The following is a 17,047-nucleotide window of genomic DNA, read 5'->3' as shown; positions in this document are numbered from 1 at the left end:
GAATCTCAGAAAGCAACCTTAGCTGAAAAGAGCGCAGTTGAGAATTATTTCAGTTTCCATTTGGGTTTTCTTTAAGCAAGGCTTGCCAGTGCAAGAATGGGATTGTAGTAATGTAGCCCAAAAATTTCTTGTAAATATTCAACATGAAGTATTACAAAGAAGAGCTATGAAACTACTTGATTGCGCACTTACATGTGGAAGTAAGAGGAAATATGTTGGTGGAGGCAGAAAGCAGATTTAAAAAAAAGGCTCTACTTCATAGAGCATTGGTTTATGGTTAATTAGTGGGATGTAATATAAAATCATAAATTTGTGTTCAACAGCTACTATTTACAATATACTGTAAGGCTTATCCAAAAGCATTTCCCAAGCTCAGCAGATCAAGTAGACACCATCCAGTCTCCGTATTCAAAAACGAAAACTTCAATTTTTTTTTAAAATCTTAATGCAATACCAATAAGGTGGATACAAATATTTCCAACATTAATATTCAGGAAGGCACATGGATCTATAAGAGAGAGAAATAAAATAACAATTTTCTATTTTCCTCACACCCACTAGGCATTCTAAATCAGAATATTTTTACATTAAGCCCATTACACCCTGTAAGAACAAAAGAAATAGAAGCAGAACCAGGCCATTCAGCCCCTCAAACCTGCCCTGCCATTCAATAAGATTATTGCTGATCTACTTCAAGCCTCAATTCCTTGTGTCAGTTCATCAAACTTGTTAGCTCCTCAATATTTCAAAAATGTATCTGTCTTCTTTAAATACTTGCAATTATCCAACCTCCACAACTTTGATTTACAGAAATCTAAACAGCACAATTTCAGAGAAGAAATTCCTTTGCAACTCAGTTTTAAGCCAGTGTTCCTTTATTCTATAACTATATCTGCTGGTTAGAGACTTGCCCACTAGTCGAAATGCCTTCTCAACACAATACCATAAGACAAGAACAGAAGGAGGCCATTTAGCCCATTGAGACTGTTCCACTATTAGATTAAATCTAATAATCGTCAACTTCATTTTCTTGCCTTTTCCCCATTGATTCTCTTCCTGATTAAAATCTGTCTATCTCAGCCTTAAATATACTTAATAACCCAGCCTCTACAGCCCTTGGGTAAAAAAATTCCACTGACACACTATCCTCCAAAAGAGATTCTTCATCTCTGTTTCTGAAAAGGTGATCCCTTATTCAGAGATTATGCCCTTTGGGTCTTAGACTCCTTGACAAATGGAATCAACCTTTCTGCAACTACCCTGTCAAATCCCTTAAGAATTTTATACATTTTAATAAGATCATCTCTCATTCTTCTAAACTTCAATAAGTACAGGTCCTACTGAATCAACATCTGGTCATAAGACAGTCCCTCCATTCCAGAAATCAGCCTAGTGCACCTTCTCTGGACTGCCTCGAATGTCAGTATTTCTTTCCATAGATGAGAGATCAAAACTGTTGTTAAAATACCAGCTGTTGTCTAATTTTACCAAGTGTTGCATATTTGTACACTTCATTTGATTTAAAACATTCCAACTGCCTTCCCTACTATTTGCTGAACTTGGGTGCTAGCTTTTTGTGATTAATGCTTGAGGACTCTCCTGAATTCCCCTGTGTTGCAATTTTGTGGTTTATGCCCATTTGAATTATATTCAGCTGGTTTATTGTTGCTGCATTCCATCTGCTAAGTTTTTGATCACTCGCTTCACCTGTCTACATTGCCATGTGGACTCCTCTAATTTTGTGGTATTCACAAAGGGCTGTTGTACATTCAGTTTTGACATCCAAGTTATGTGTGCAAAGCTCAGATACAGAGGTAAGTTTGCGTCCTAGTACGTAAATCGTAAAGGTTTAGGTGCAACAAGTAGTTAAGAAAACTAACAGAATGTTCTGTTCTAAAGAGGAGTCATGCTGGACTCAAAATGTTAACTCTTTTTCTCTTTCCGCAAATGCTGCAAGAAATGCTCAGATCTCCAGAGTTCACCATTTGTTTCAGATTTCCAGCATACACAGTGTTTTACTTTTATGAAATAGAATGTTATTTTTGAAGAAGGGAAATAAAGGAAAAAAAGGTTATGCAAGCCATTTGAGAGACCAAATCTGTAATACTGTCGACAATATCAGTCTTTTCAACTAAAATGCTAAATGTTCTGGAAAGAGTTGGGAGAAGATATAGTGGAATGTTACCTAGAAAGAGCAGGTTGTCTAACGAAAAACAGTTGGGTAAGACTAGATTTGTATTCACTGGAGTTTAGAAGAGCAAGATCCAACTTGGTCAGAATATACAAGACTCAAAGAGGTCTTCATAGTAGTGAAAAGGTTGTTTCCTTTTGTGGAGAATCTTAAATGAGGGATTGCTGCTTTAAAAAAATGGACAAGCAGCATCTGCAGTTCTTGCTATCTCTTTAAAAAAAAGGACTGCCAGTTTAAGGCCAAGGAGAAGAAATTTTCTGAGGATCGTGAATATTTGATACTCACTTCCTTAAAAGAAAGCAGAATCTTTGAATATTCTTAAGGCAGAGGTAGTGTTATGATCCCAGCAGATGGTACTACTGGGCAAGTCAGATGCAAAAATCAAACCTGGCTTGATATTTTTGATTTGTTTAGTTAACTAACATGGTGATTTGTGACAAACATACGCACACAAGGCTGCAGATATTCTGAACAACATAATACATAGTTTATTACACAAAGGAGACAAACAAAGCAGGCACACTAGAATTACAAGGGTTGCTTAGCACAAATGTCAAATTGAAGTTCAACCTGTTTTTCAATCATTTATCACAGAGACTCAAGGCCAAGCAAATTACATCCCTTCCTCAATTTTTATGTTTTTTTTAAATTAACAGGCTAGTTTCTTTCCCATTCCAATGCTTCTATTCCGGGTCAGCTAACATTACTTAGGCTCTCAGATTTGTGAAAAGTTATTCTCATTTTCTAATGACTTGCAGATTTCTATTTAAATTTGATAAGTCATAAGTTCTATAAACTTGACATCTACTTTATCAAGCCCCCTCAAAATTCTGTATGATCTTGCATGCGTCAATAAGATCACTCCTCAATCTTCTAGCACCCAACTGGCTGAGCTTTTGTGACAAGTCAAGCTCTTCATCCCAGGAATCAGCCTAGGAAATCTCTTTGAACTCCCTCCCCTCACAAAAGAACAGGGGCCAAAACTGTATATAGTCTCATCAATATGCTGTACGGTATTAACCATAGTTTCCTGTTTTTAAATTCCAATCCCTAGCAATAAAGACTAAATTCCATTTCGTTTGCCTTAATTGCTTGCTGCAACTACATAATAATTTCTGTGTTTCATGAACAAGAACACCCAGATCCATCGCAACTGCACTTTCCATTTCAATAAAGTCCTACTTTTGATTTTTCCACCAAAGTTGCAGATTCCTTATGGCCTCATCATACCATCCCCGCCTTATTTTCTTATCATGAGCAAATTTTGATACTTTACTCTCTGCCCCGTCCTCCTAGGCATTAATATAAATAGTAAATAATGGAGGCCTTGAGCCAATCTTGCTTGTAATCCACTGGTTACATCTTTACGACTTGAAAAAGACCCATTAATCCAAACTATCTTTTGTAGGTTAACCACTCCCTAACCCATGCTAAAACATGACCCCCAATACTGGGAGCTACTATCTTGGTGCAACAACCTTTGGTGTGGCACCTTATCAAATGTCTTTTGGAAATTCAAATGCAGTAAATATACTGGTTCCACTTGAACAATTCTGCTTGTTTTATCCTCAAAGAACTGTAGCAAACTTGTCAAACATGATTTTTCTTTCATAGTACCATGTTGACACAATTTGATGTGCTAAGCTTTCCTCAATGTCCTACTATTTCTTCCTTAATAATTGATTTTGATAGCATTTTCCTAATGACAGGCCAACTGGCCTATGGACCCTGTTTACTGTCTCCATGAACTGCAATTAGCACCTTCACTCTCTGCACTTAGCATGCAACCCATTTAAGCGATTCTTTAAGCATGTGCAATTTGTTGCTGATATTTGCTATAACTGTTTGTGGAAACTGGCCAGAAAACTGAAAGTACTGTAAGTGTTAATGTTAAGCCCACATGTATTGTACGTTACATTCAGTAGTTAATTATTTATCTGAAAGGATTTGCTTTATAAGCACAGTAGTTGTTAGCTACAAAAAAAACCCAAAGGCTGCTAAGTGTACTGTGACTGCTTGTGTTCAGCTCTAAGTGTTCCATTACTGGAAATGATACGTAGACAGCTATTAACTATATTTGAGATGCACACACAGCTCTACACCAATTTATGAGCAAGTAAACAGGAAAATGGCGGAGTTTTTTTTAATATGTGTCGACAGGATATGGGTATCACTGGCTAGGTCAGCATTTAATGCCTATACTTTGATGCCAAGGGAGCAGTTAAGAGCCACATGTGGACCAGACCGGGTCAAGAAAGCAGATTTCCTTCCATAAAGATTATTAGTGAACCAGGTTTGTTTTGTAAACAACAGCTTTTTTATTCCAGATTTTTAAATTAAATTTTAATTTCACCATCTATGATAGAACTCGCTAGCACAAAGAGCATTGCCTGAGGTTCTGGATTGCTAATCCAGTGACATTACTACAACGCCACCTAGACTTAGTACTTAAATTGAAAACATACTCAACACTTGTTATTACAGAAAGCCGATTTCCATATTTATAATAATGATCAATGAAAACAATGGTACATCACCACATAATGTTGACATTGTAAACAGCATCATACTTTCAGGTTGTAAAATACACATTCTGTTATGAGAATTTTTACATTGTATGCACAGTAAAATTTAGAAAATAAAAGGGAAGATATAAAAATGAAGCCAAATCAAACTAAAAGTTATTTTTATGACAAAGTAACTTGAAGATACAGCATAATTGATAAAGGCAGATATTTTTCATGACCACAGACCTCAGAGGCATCTTCACAAGCTGAAAGCTGAGCACCAAAAGGTTCTGTAGCTTATAGCCTTTAAAAACACAACACAATGAATGCATTACAACTTCTAAATTTGTATGTATATTGTAGTATTTGGCATATGGGCATGGTTTTAATTCAGGCCTCAAAACAGTGAAGTTGCCAGAACTCCTGTGCCTAGAACGTATTTTATTGTTTTAAAGTAAGCACCGTCTATACATTGTGCATTCAAAAATAAGATTACTACAAAAATATATTTCAATTGTGGAAATTGTGTAATTTTTGTGACAGAACTAATACTATGAAACATTACTGAAATAGAAATGGTGTTAAAATGTACTGCTGGTCTGACAGTTTTCTTCAGTGAACACAGGAAACTCACTGGAGACTGCGAAGCATCTGAAATAGATATGTGTTCAGTATGTGTTGTGCATTCCAAACATGTGCAAATACAGTGGAATTGAGATAGCATTAAGAATGGGAATTCAAAAATGAATCAAATTGGATCAAGCTGCAGCCTTCGTCTTAGGAGTTCAGAGAATATATTATGCTGCTCTTAAAATGTTCTTTTCTCAATCTGCAATTTTCACTTAAAGTGTGTCTTGGACAGTTACATGTAATGAAATGGTTAATTCCATTACTATAAACTAGTGAATTTTGCTGATTCAAATGTGGTTCATTTGCTGTCTGTGACTAATGGATCTAGGCAGAGGTTTAAAAAAGTTTGAATGGGACAAGTTTCCAATGAAAAATGACAATATAGCTCAATACAATGCAAACCTTTCCTACAAACTTTGGCTAACAATTGGAAGGAACGAACTTGCACTGGCATAGCACTTGTAACAAGTCTAAAACATGTTTAAATGTTTTAGTCAATTGAATTACTCTGAGATGCCCTCACTATAACAATGCAAGGAAAAGGGAAGAGTGTGATTGGCCTTTGTGAACACATAGATGCTTAGATTAATTCTACCAGGTCGTTCAGCACAGACTTGAAATCAAATTATAAATCTTCAAAATAGCAAGAACTGCAGACATTGAAGTTGGAGTCAATACAGTGTGGAGCTGGAGGAACATAGTAAGTCAGGCAGCATACTTTCCAGCTCCCTTCACTCTCCCCAGTCCTGACGAAGGGTCCCGATCCAAAACGTCAGCTCTCCTGCTCCTTCGATGCTGCCCGACCTGCTATATTCCTCCAGCTCCACACTGTTTTGACTTGTAAATCTTTTACTTTGTCCTCTACGAAGAACCTTTATCCATCAGATCAGCAGGCGCTCCAAACTATTTTTTTACAAAATGAAACCATACACTGATCCATTTGGGCCAGTCTCCTCTTCTTTCATATACTCTGTGTCTAAAAGACTAGTCAGCACCAACAAACTGCAGCATAAAGTAGTGGAATACATGCAAAATTGTACAGCATGCTGAATGTTTAGAGAAGTGCCAAAAGTAGCTGGTGGCTACACTAGAAGACAGAGAGAAGGAAGACCTAAAAAAAATTATAAATTTTTTGGCAATGCTCATGGATCTCAAAATTACAGTACCCAGGGATTGCAACAGTTCAATCATTTGAACAGCAACATTGGGAGACAAGGTAGGGGAATAGGATGAATAAAAAATATATTATCCCCAAAAATAAAAATGTATAACATTTTAAAATAAAAACAAAAAAGGTACATTTTTTAAATACTGTGAAAAGAAACTATACAACATGTCTTTTTAGAAACTGCAATGCAAGGGAGTAAAATTTTTCCAAAGTTAATACTACATGCAAAAAGAAAAAAAAAGCAAAGAATTGTAAAATGTCTTTCATTTCTGAAGCATTCATGGCAGAATTTTCCCCTTTTTGTTATTAACACTGGAACCAGATGCCAGTAACATCTGGATCCTAAAGTTTGCTGGTTCAGGCCTACTACTTGGGGGTTTCAGCAGCCAGAAGATGAGTACTTTAACCTTTCATCACAGGGCGATAGTCATAGGGAGATAGGGCTAAAGACAAATGGACAACACCTCTCAAATTGGCAGGCTGGTGACCCAGTTCTAGCCACATTTCTTGCCTGCCAAGAGCACATAATTGAGGAGGTGGCAATTATTTTTTGACCTCCGACAAGGGGAAATCTGCCCTAAGTTTTAAAATTTAGAATGGGGTGACCGATGCAGTGCAATTAACACACATTTACAACTCATTGGGAAAATTAAGACGGTCTGAAAGTAATCCTGAGACTGACCAAAAAAATTTGATAAATTCTCAGATGATCACTTCTCTTTCATTTGCACACCATTTTAATTAACCTTCTGCATTACAGGACACTGAGTAATATATATTTTCATTCTAAGTATAGAGTTAATATTTTATATTAAAAGAAACAAACCAAAATGCTCATCTTGAGCCAATGGTCGGTGTAGCAGATAAAATTAGTACAAACACTTGCCCGTCCTAAAAAAAAAGGACCTATTGCTCACAAACAAAGCAGACTCAGTAGGAGTGTTCAGAAAATTGCTTTGATGCGTCTGAATCCCTGTACGTTACTAGCAGCTCCAGTATCGATTTTATTACCGGCACAAGATTGATTTTTGCCCTAATCCAACCTCCTTTCAGGCATCACTTACCCCCACATATGCTCTGCACTCCTGTAATATGTTTTTACAGGTTCAGGAAAGACGAGTAAAGCCCACAGACTTCATTAATATCAGTAAGTAAACCAACCGAATCTTCTCAGCTGTAAATACTGCTGCCAGCTAACAGCTTTGATTTGATTCACTGGAATCACCTGCACAGTTCTGCTTAGGCTGTTTGTGAAGTTATTGTCAGTCAAGCCATGTGATCTAAATCTTGAATTAATATTGGGAACAGTACACTTCTTCTCCCTGTTGTCGTTTCATGCTTTGGACAACAGCGACTGAAGGAGAAAATTTGATACTGCAGATTCATAAATCACTAGGGAATATTACAGGAAGCAATACTCTTTGGAACTGACTCAGACATTTAAGCACGTGTAATATACAACAGAAGTAGGTTGCTTTCAACAATTAGTTAACATATAAAATGAATATTTTAAAATATTATTTTACGCATTAAACATTTGACTTAATAACAATAACATGTAAAAACTGAAGCTTACTTGACAGTGCAGCAAACATGATTTTTCTAGAATTTTGTTTGTATTTTCAGTTTTGTGCTGTTTTCAACTTCTGGTAAAATGTACATGCCATGGTCTTTCCTTCCTTAATTCCATATGGAAAGAAATACAACATCTTTCAGCTACTCATATTCAGCACAGTAATGGATTGCATGTCACAAAAGTTGGACTTTGAAAGAGTACATAGATCAACACAGGTTAAAAATTAAGTTCAACACTGCCAAATGAGACAAACCTCTGTTCAAATGAAGATTGGAGCAACACACTGTCTGCATAACACAAATAATTCTCACCTTACTCTCCTAGTGGGAAGCGCAAAATGTGTATTTTTTTGTTGTCACTTAGACTAATCAGAAAACCCTTTGTTGTGGAACATTTGCATGACTGGCTTATTCCTAGGTCTTCGCTAATGCCACACCAGTCATTTACACTATGCAGCAACGCTACGGAAAACACCCAGGTCATCACAGGTTCTAGAGAGAGACAGAAAATACCTTCAAAGCTCACTGGGCCTTATTTCATGGAGATGGCGGGTTTCTCATTTCCCCACTACCAGACAACTGACAAGAGCCTTACATTACGTTTTTAAGGGAAAGTCACTCAGGCACTTAACTGGGCAGAAACTACTCTTCAAATCCTGCCTGTTGAGAATTGTTGAGCAGAGGCCAGCAGCTCTATTGAAAGGCAATGTGAGCTTCTGTCAGTATGACACCAAACCATGGGGTCTAGTACTGTTGGATCTCAGGCCACAGATTACTGTTGGTGGGAGAGTGGCCACAGTAGAAAGGAGAAGGGGGGTCAGCAGCAAGGGCAGTGATGTGGCTCTCATCAGGTCCAACACTTCTCCTCTGACGCTAAATGTCTGACACTGATGGATACCTCCCTCTTCTCAGGAGTCTGAAGAGAGCTATGTTCCCCATGTGGCAAATTATGTGATATAGTTTTCTATATAATCGGTACACATAACAAATACCAGTAAGATTCAGGTTCTTAAATGAGACCAACCTGGGATTTTATTAACTGCTGTGTATATTAACATGACTTCTCAGACAGTCTCGATGATATACTCTCTTACATTACTATTACATTACGTACTTAGTTGACTGGCTGACTGACTGTTTAACCACGGACTGCTGTACCGAGGAAGATGAAAACCTCTTAGACTAAAGAATTACACGTGATGTTATGTAATGGGCCGGTCTAGGCCTTCTTGAAATTTATGCAATGATGTAACTGCAAACCCTCAACTTGTAAAGTCAAAACCATTGGCTGTGGGATAAGGTTCTGAAAAGTCACTGTGGACTAAATCAGAGTCAGGAAGGGCAAGAAAGCAGATGGGGTCAACTCACTTGCTTAAATGTCCTCCTGCCAAACTCAAAATGAGAGCGAGCATTCAATTCTACACAGTTGGAATCTTGAGGTCAAGGAGCTGAATTACACAGGTTATTCAGACAGCATAGATCTGATCATGTTTCTGTGGAATTCATGACCATAATGTTTTGGCCTGAACCACTTTTTATGTGTTTTCAACAAAGAGGTAGATGTAGCTCTTGTAGCTAATAAGGCCAGGGATAATGGGGAGAGAGCATAACTAGGTATTGAGCTGGACAATCAGCCACGATCATATTGACTGGAGCAGGCTCTGAGGGTCAAATGGCACAGTCCTGCTGTTTTCTTCGATATTTCTATGTTATAAGTATACACATGAATTTAAAATAAGTAGGCCATTCAGTCCTTCAAGCCTGCTGCATTATTCAGTGAGATCATGGCTAATCTGTTTGTGTTCCAAATTCCACATTTCCACCTATTCTTGACAATTTGATTCCCTTTCCTAACAAGACCTACCTCCCTTCACCAAGAAAATATTCAATAGCCTGCCTTCTGAGGCAGCGAGGTCCAAATTCATACAATCATCTGAGAGAAAGTGTTTTGCTTGACTCTGTCCCAACCCCTAACATTAAAAACAAGGTCCCTCAGTTCTGGACTCATCACAAGAGTAAACATCTTTTCCATATCCAACTTGTCAAGACAATTCAATATTTTACAAAACTTCAAGCAACTAACTTCTCGTTCGTAAGAACACTAGAAAGAAAGGAACAGCATTTGACAATCCAGCCCCTCAAGCATGCCCTGCCATTTGATAAGATCAAATGTGTGGTGGTGTCTCCCAGGCCTCAAATTCCTTTCTCATGTCAGATCCTTACGGGCATCAACTCCAATTTTTTACAAATTTATCTAACTCTTATTTTAAAAAAAACTTTGTGATCTAGCCTTCATAATTCTTTAATGTGGAGAATTTCAGATATTCCTTTACATCTCACTTTTAAATAAGTGCCCTCATATTCTGTAACTACATTTGAGTTTGAGATTTCCCCCACTAGTGAAAAGATCTTCATAACTATCCACAGAATCTTGGATGTGTCAATAAGATTACCTCTCATTCTTCTAAACTCAAATCAATGAAAGCCTAACCTGCTTAGCCATTCTTGAAAAGTCAACCCCATCAACTCAGGAATTAGCCCATTGAATTGCTTCCAATGTCAATATATGGGACAAAAACTGCACACGGTACCATTCTACACTACAACCTGTCTGATCTTTCCATTGAGTAATCCTCGTCTAAACCGCATCCAATGTATTTACAACCTTTCTTAAAGAATGAGCAAAACCATATACAGTATGAGAGATGTGGTCTTGCTGATGTCCTGTGCATCCAAAGAATAACATCCTTACTCTTACATTCAATTTCTCTCATCACAAAGTCATGCACCCAATTAGCCTTCCTAATTATGTGCTGTATCTGCACACTAACTCAAGTAACACAAGCTAGAATATCCAGATTCCTCTGAAATTTGGAATTTCGCAGTCAGTCATTTTCCATTCAAGTGATACTCTGCTTTTGAATGAAATCAAGTTAACTAGCCTATTAATTTCTTGTTTTGTGTTTCCCTTCTTTCTTAAATAGACGGGTTATATTTGCTTATTTAATTGAGCTTGCAGAATCTTGGAGAATTAACATAACATCTACAATCTCATGAGCCACTTCTTTGAAAACCCTATTTTCAGATTGCTGTCATAAGAAATCTATTCTTAATGCCATCCCTCAATGTTCTACTTTAGTGAAGGAATATGATGATGGTGGCCTGGGGAAAAGGATTATCTGAAGTTATTATTTGGCCTATATTTTCACCAGGATCCAAGCAAACAGACCATCACTCTGGTAAAGCATAGTTTTTACTCTCTAGACAGGTCTAGGGACATTATTGAATATGTCTAGCAGCATATTAATAGACCTTTATATCCATGCTATTGCCATATAGCCAGTTGAATTTGAATGCCCAACCCACAATGAAAAACAAGATTCTGAAGACAACAATAATGCTGAGAATAGGCTAGATTTAAAACCTGTCTGTAGCCAGAATCTTTCAGTAGTAGCTAAATGGATTCCAGTTGAACTGACTTCGTCATCTGTGATTGAGTCAATCCTGAACTACACCTTTCCAATTCCACCTCCTTTGTAGAGAGATGCATTTGCTCAGATGTTAGTTCCGCAACAGCTCATAATTGAGCAAGAAACACATCCAGGACTCTGTGCATAATTCATCACACAACCAGATTCTTCCAAACCTGTGCTCTGAAATTAATCCAGCAGATTCTCAACAAACTCTGGTAAAATCCCCTGCTGCCTGGATATTCTACTGCACATAGATGGTGCTGCCCCAGTTGCTGGAATATCCAAAGTGGAAAAATCACTCTACCCATACTGGATGGCCAGAGTGTTTGAAAACTGTTGCCATGACCATCCAAAACAGCTGCCTTCCCATACAAAGGTGGACATTAATTGAAGTTCTTTTCTGGGGATCAGTATCAGTGGATTCCTTTGCTGAAATATTTGTCCCAGGAGACAGCAGTGGCAGCAACGTAAGCCAGAATGAGGCGCAGGCTGCTTTGGTGAGGTATGCCCAGTGTTCAGCTTGAGCCCAGCACAGTGTCATGGTGGTGATAATGTTGGTGGAGGCAAGATAGCACTAAAGAATGGTGATACACTGTCGCTGGAATTGTGACTCCAGGCCATGGATGGGTGCAGGTACCTGACAGTGGAGAAGGTGGCATTTTGGCTGTGGTGGCATGTGGGGTCGCAACACATCCAAGTGTTCACAGGCTGTGGAACAGACATTGTAGCTTTGTGTCTGGACAATTTCTTTTCTTTTGGCTGTTTGTTTTAGTTCTGCTTCTGTTTTTAAATCCTGTCTTTTGTACACTAAGGTGGCTCAGGAAAAATGGTGACTTTGTACACTTTTCACTGTATTTTTGTATTCCCTGTACTTTTTTGACAATAAAATCTAAATTTAAAAAGGTCGGTGAAGTAGTAAAGGAGATGGCACCTGGAGAGGGCAATTTATTCTGCTCCCACTCTGCCACCCTCATTCCCATGGAGACGGGCAGGGAGGTGTCTCCAATGTCACATTTACCTTTCACCTTAGGATAACATTTTATGGCCTTCAAATTGCCTGCTATGTTTGACAATAAGGCTAAAGCTATACTTCAATAAACAAATAAGAAGCTGTATAGTATTTCAAGAATGCACTGTTTGAAAATGTTTACAAAAATGACATGAATTTTTCTATTTATACATATTAACTACAGCTGATATGAAGTTCAATGAATTGAGAAGAAATCACATGAAGTCTGGCGATGGCCTAATGATTAGAAAGATTACTGCTCCTAAACTGTTTCCGTACTTTGCCGAAGGAATTTGCAAGCATTTAGATTGAGTATAGCTCAGCAGTTAAAGGATAGAACGGTCACAGTAACTCTGGAAAAGCTGAAATTTTGTTTAAACCAAACACAGTGAATGTGATGAGATAATATGGACTAATTATTAGTATTTGTGTTTATCACAGAATTGTGTTGTGTAAATATTATATTGCTGATTAGATAGTATAAAAAACAGTTTAGCATGAATGAGTTAAAGTTGAGGTTAAAATTCACTAAAAGCGACAAATAAGCCTTATTCCGTGGAGACACAAGCAAACCCTAATGAGTTAATTGATTAAATTGCCCATGGTAGATGACATGTTTATGTTGGCCAGTGGTCAAACTGATCATTTGCTGGAGACTGGGCAGTGTAAAAGTGTAAATGCACAGATTCTTTGTATGGAAAGAATATAAACAAAAACTTGCCTCACAGCACAATTAGCTAGCTCAGGAAGGAGATCATCTGATCAATGGCTGGAAGTTGTGATAGAGGAGTCTAATAACTTGTTTTGGTCTGATTTTCAGACAAGTCTATGTAAACAGGTTCACTTGTAATTGTAGGCATTGTATGTAAGATTTCAGTAGTATTTTCTGCAGCGTACTTTATTTCACTAAAGAACATTGGGCATATTCTATTGACAGAACTGCGTAGGGTTTTTGATAGCCAGAATAAACCTGACAGACTGGGGAAATTGTCAATAAAAAAGTCTACAATCCCAAAAGAGATTCACAAGACGAATTTTACATGACCAATCTGCAATTTCACAACTGCCATCATCTTCTAAAACAAATGTAATTCTTTTCCAGAAAGCATCTATACACAGCCCTTTATGGACAAGTAAATACTATGCAAATTTAAATGTTGGTAAAATGACAAATCAATAGGTTGCCCTGAAAATAAAAATCAATGTAACTACTTTTAATTGCACTGAAAGCATTTTGTTTCCCAAATTCTTACAATGACTTCCCATTCTTATTGTTCATGCATAGGAATTTGAAGGTTTTTTGCGACATGAATATCTGTATAATCCACCGAGCTGTGCTGCACTAACTTGATAAATACTTAAAATTCCATTTTTTAAGTAGCTCTAAATCATTTTGAAGCAAAAGATGAACTTCTTAACCCTATATGACACTGTTACTCATCAATGGTAATAGAAATAAACATTTCAAATGTGGAATTTGTTACTTATCATTTGGGTAGCAATCACAACTGGAAGTTCTAACTTAAGAAAAATATAACATTCCAATTGCTGCCTGAGCTATATTGAGCAAATAAACAAATATTCAGTTTTTCTTGTTAAATACATAGCAATTTTTCCTAAAAGTTACCGAAGAGATCATTCCTTAATTTATTTTTTGCAAGAAGTGTTATAATAGTGATAAACATGAACATTCAAATTTTATCTTGCTAATACCAGATGATAGAGTATTCAGCTCCTTCCTTTTTAGCTCCTCTTGATCAGCTGCAACAAATACTTCTTTTTTTTTCAGCTTGCAGCATCGCAGGTCAACTTAAGACATAGTTAACAGGATGAAAAGAACGGAGCCAATTGTTAAAGATTTCTTGAACATAAGGAAGTTGAACAATGCTCAGTTTGCAACCAACAACTACACCTCCCAGACATGAACCATTTCAACTACCGCTCCGACCCCGCCCCCAATTCCTCGGACGACATGTCCATCCTGGGCCTCCTGCATTGCCACAATGACGGCACCTGAAAGATGCAGAAACAGCATCTCATATTTCGCTTGGGAAGCCTGCAGCCCAAGGGTATCAATGTGGACTTCACAAGCTTCAAAGTCTCCCCTCCCCCGACCACATGCCAAAACCAGCCCAGCTCATACCCACCTCCCTAACCATTCCTCCCACCTCAAGCCTCACTCCCACCTCCTACCCACTAACGTCATCCCGCTCCCCCCCCAATCTGTCTGTCCTCCCTGGACTGACCTATCCCCTCCCTAACTCCCCACCTACATTCACCTTCACTGGCTCTAACCCCGCCTCTTTGACCTGTCTGTCTCCTCTCACCCTATCTTCTATCTGCCTCCCCGACTTCCTATTTATTTCAGAATCCCCTTCCCCTCCCCCATTTCTGAATAACGGTCCTGACCTGAAACGTCAAACATTCCTGTTCCTCTGATGCTGCTTGGCCTGCTGTGTTCAACACGGTGTGAAGCTGGATATCTCATTAATGATTACTGTCGGTTAATAGCCAAAACTGGTTTAAATTTTAAAGCAGCCAAGTTGACTGATTGCGCAAGTATTTGCCCTGAAGAATAAATTTTGCTGTCACCTATTTTGGTGAATTTAAACAGAAGCAATGTGTGAACATTTTTTTCTGCAAAGAATAGGGCTCTGCGTATTAATACACAAACTCATCTACATGCTTCTAGTGACAAGCAAGGTGCTGACTGTACTTGCAAAATTCATAAGTGTTCAAACTAAGTTATTTTTCTGTGATTGGACAACATTTGCTTAACTAATCCTGGTGTGAAAACAGCCATGCTAACAAACAAGTGAGGATTGCCAGCTGGACTCATAGATATAGTTATTTTTAAATCAACCTGAGGTTGTAGACATGCTTGCTAAGCCCGTGGGTTTGGTTGCAAACGTTTTGTCACCCTGCTAGGTAAAATCATCAGTGCCCCTCCGGTGAAGCATAGGTGTTTTGTCCAGCTTGTTATTTATATAACTCGGTTTGCTGAGGGGGCAACTGGTACTTTTTCTGGTTTTGTTTCTCAGTGGTTTGTACACAAGATCTAATTCAATGTGTTTGTTGATGGAGTTCCGGTTGGAGTACCAGGCCTCCAGGAATTCCCTGGCGTGTCTCTGTTTGGTTTGTCCAATTATGGATGTATTGCCCCAGTCAAATTTGTGTCTCTTGTTATCTGTGTGTAGTGAGACAAGTGAGAACTGGTCATGTGTCCTGGTGGCTAGTTGGTGTTCATGTATCTGGAAGAAAATTGACTATACGGATACATGAACACCAACTAGCCACCGAGACTGGTCTCTCTACACATGGACAACAAGGGACACAAATTTGATTATGACAACACATCAATAATCGCACAAGCCAAGCAGAGACACACCAGGGAATTCCTGGACGCCTGGTATTCCAACCGGAACTCCATCAACAAACACATTGAATTAGACGCTGCGTACAAACCACTGAGAAACAAAATCAGAAGTAATACCAACCACCCCAGCAAACCGAGGCATATAAATAACAAGCAGGACAGAGCACTAACGCTTCACCAGAGGCGCACTGACAATGTTACCCAGCAGGTTGTCAAAACGTTTGCAACCAAAGCCATTGGCTCGGCGAGCATGTCTACAACCTCATCCACAACCCAAGCTTAAAATTTGTTTCAAAAGATTTGTATCAACCTGTATGGACATGTTATGACCCACCTCCAAAGCGGCACAAGGACTATCTGGGTCAGAGGTAAGGATACTACCACTGCACAACATCATCCTGGGCTTGTAGAAATACATTCACACCTATTGTGAAATGTCCAAAGGAGTCGAAGATAGAATAATTGCAACAAAATGTTTTAATTCAGCAATATTTACAATGGTCTCACAAAAGCAATTGACAATTGTTTAATTATCATCAGATGGCTAAATTGCAACTAACTGCTAGAAATTACATGGCATGAAAATGAAAGCACACTAGACTAAGGCAATTTAAAATGAAGTTGTCCATAACAATCTTACGATGAGCCACTTTACTATAAGTCAATGTTATGATCTTAGAATCGTAGAATTGTTACAATGAAGGAGGAGGTAGTTTGTCTCATCATGACTGCACCAGTTTTATTACCAGGAGTCAATCTCCTGCTTTTCCACATTTCCTTGTACACACGATTTCTGTCCAATGAACCATCCAATGCCCACTTAAACGCGTGTTAAATAAAAACATAACACTCACTCACATGTTTGTTGAAACCTCTGCAGGTTTTCTTGATCTGTACCTTCTTGTGGCTCCCTGTCTAAAGGAGGAACGTCATCTGCCAAAGAAAAATCCAGAGATGCTCCTGCAATTTCCACCATATCTTCATCACTTGTGTTGCTCTGGTAGCTATTGAAACTACCTCTTCGGTAAAACTGATCTTTTGCCATTTTTACTCAAGATCTGCAAAACAAAAACATTAGAAAATGTTTATAGATGATGGAAAATAAAAGTCCTAAGTTA

The 17,047-nt window shown here is 38.2% G+C and overlaps 1 protein-coding gene across 11 annotated transcripts in view; it reads right to left on the bottom strand.

Annotated features, from left to right (window-relative positions):
• The window catches only part of clcn5b (chloride channel, voltage-sensitive 5b), a 136,915-nt gene that overhangs the window by 62,943 nt on the left and 56,925 nt on the right, over window positions 1-17,047 (bottom strand). For 8 of the 11 annotated variants that reach the window (XM_048544286.2, XM_048544284.2, XM_048544287.2 and 5 more), the window contains exon 2: window positions 16,788-16,987. In XM_048544286.2, coding sequence (XP_048400243.1) covers window positions 16,788-16,974 — 187 coding nt within the window. In that variant the 5' untranslated portion in view covers window positions 16,975-16,987. Of the gene's footprint in view, window positions 1-7,560; window positions 7,726-8,072; window positions 8,255-16,783; window positions 16,988-17,047 lie in introns of those variants that run through there. The other 3 variants (XM_048544295.2, XM_048544293.2, XM_048544294.2) reach the window with 3 other exon arrangements.

This window comes from Stegostoma tigrinum, chromosome 15, assembly GCF_030684315.1.
Source record: "Stegostoma tigrinum isolate sSteTig4 chromosome 15, sSteTig4.hap1, whole genome shotgun sequence".
NCBI lineage: Eukaryota > Metazoa > Chordata > Chondrichthyes > Orectolobiformes > Stegostomatidae > Stegostoma > Stegostoma tigrinum.
This window is presented reverse-complemented; position numbering and strand designations above follow the sequence as displayed.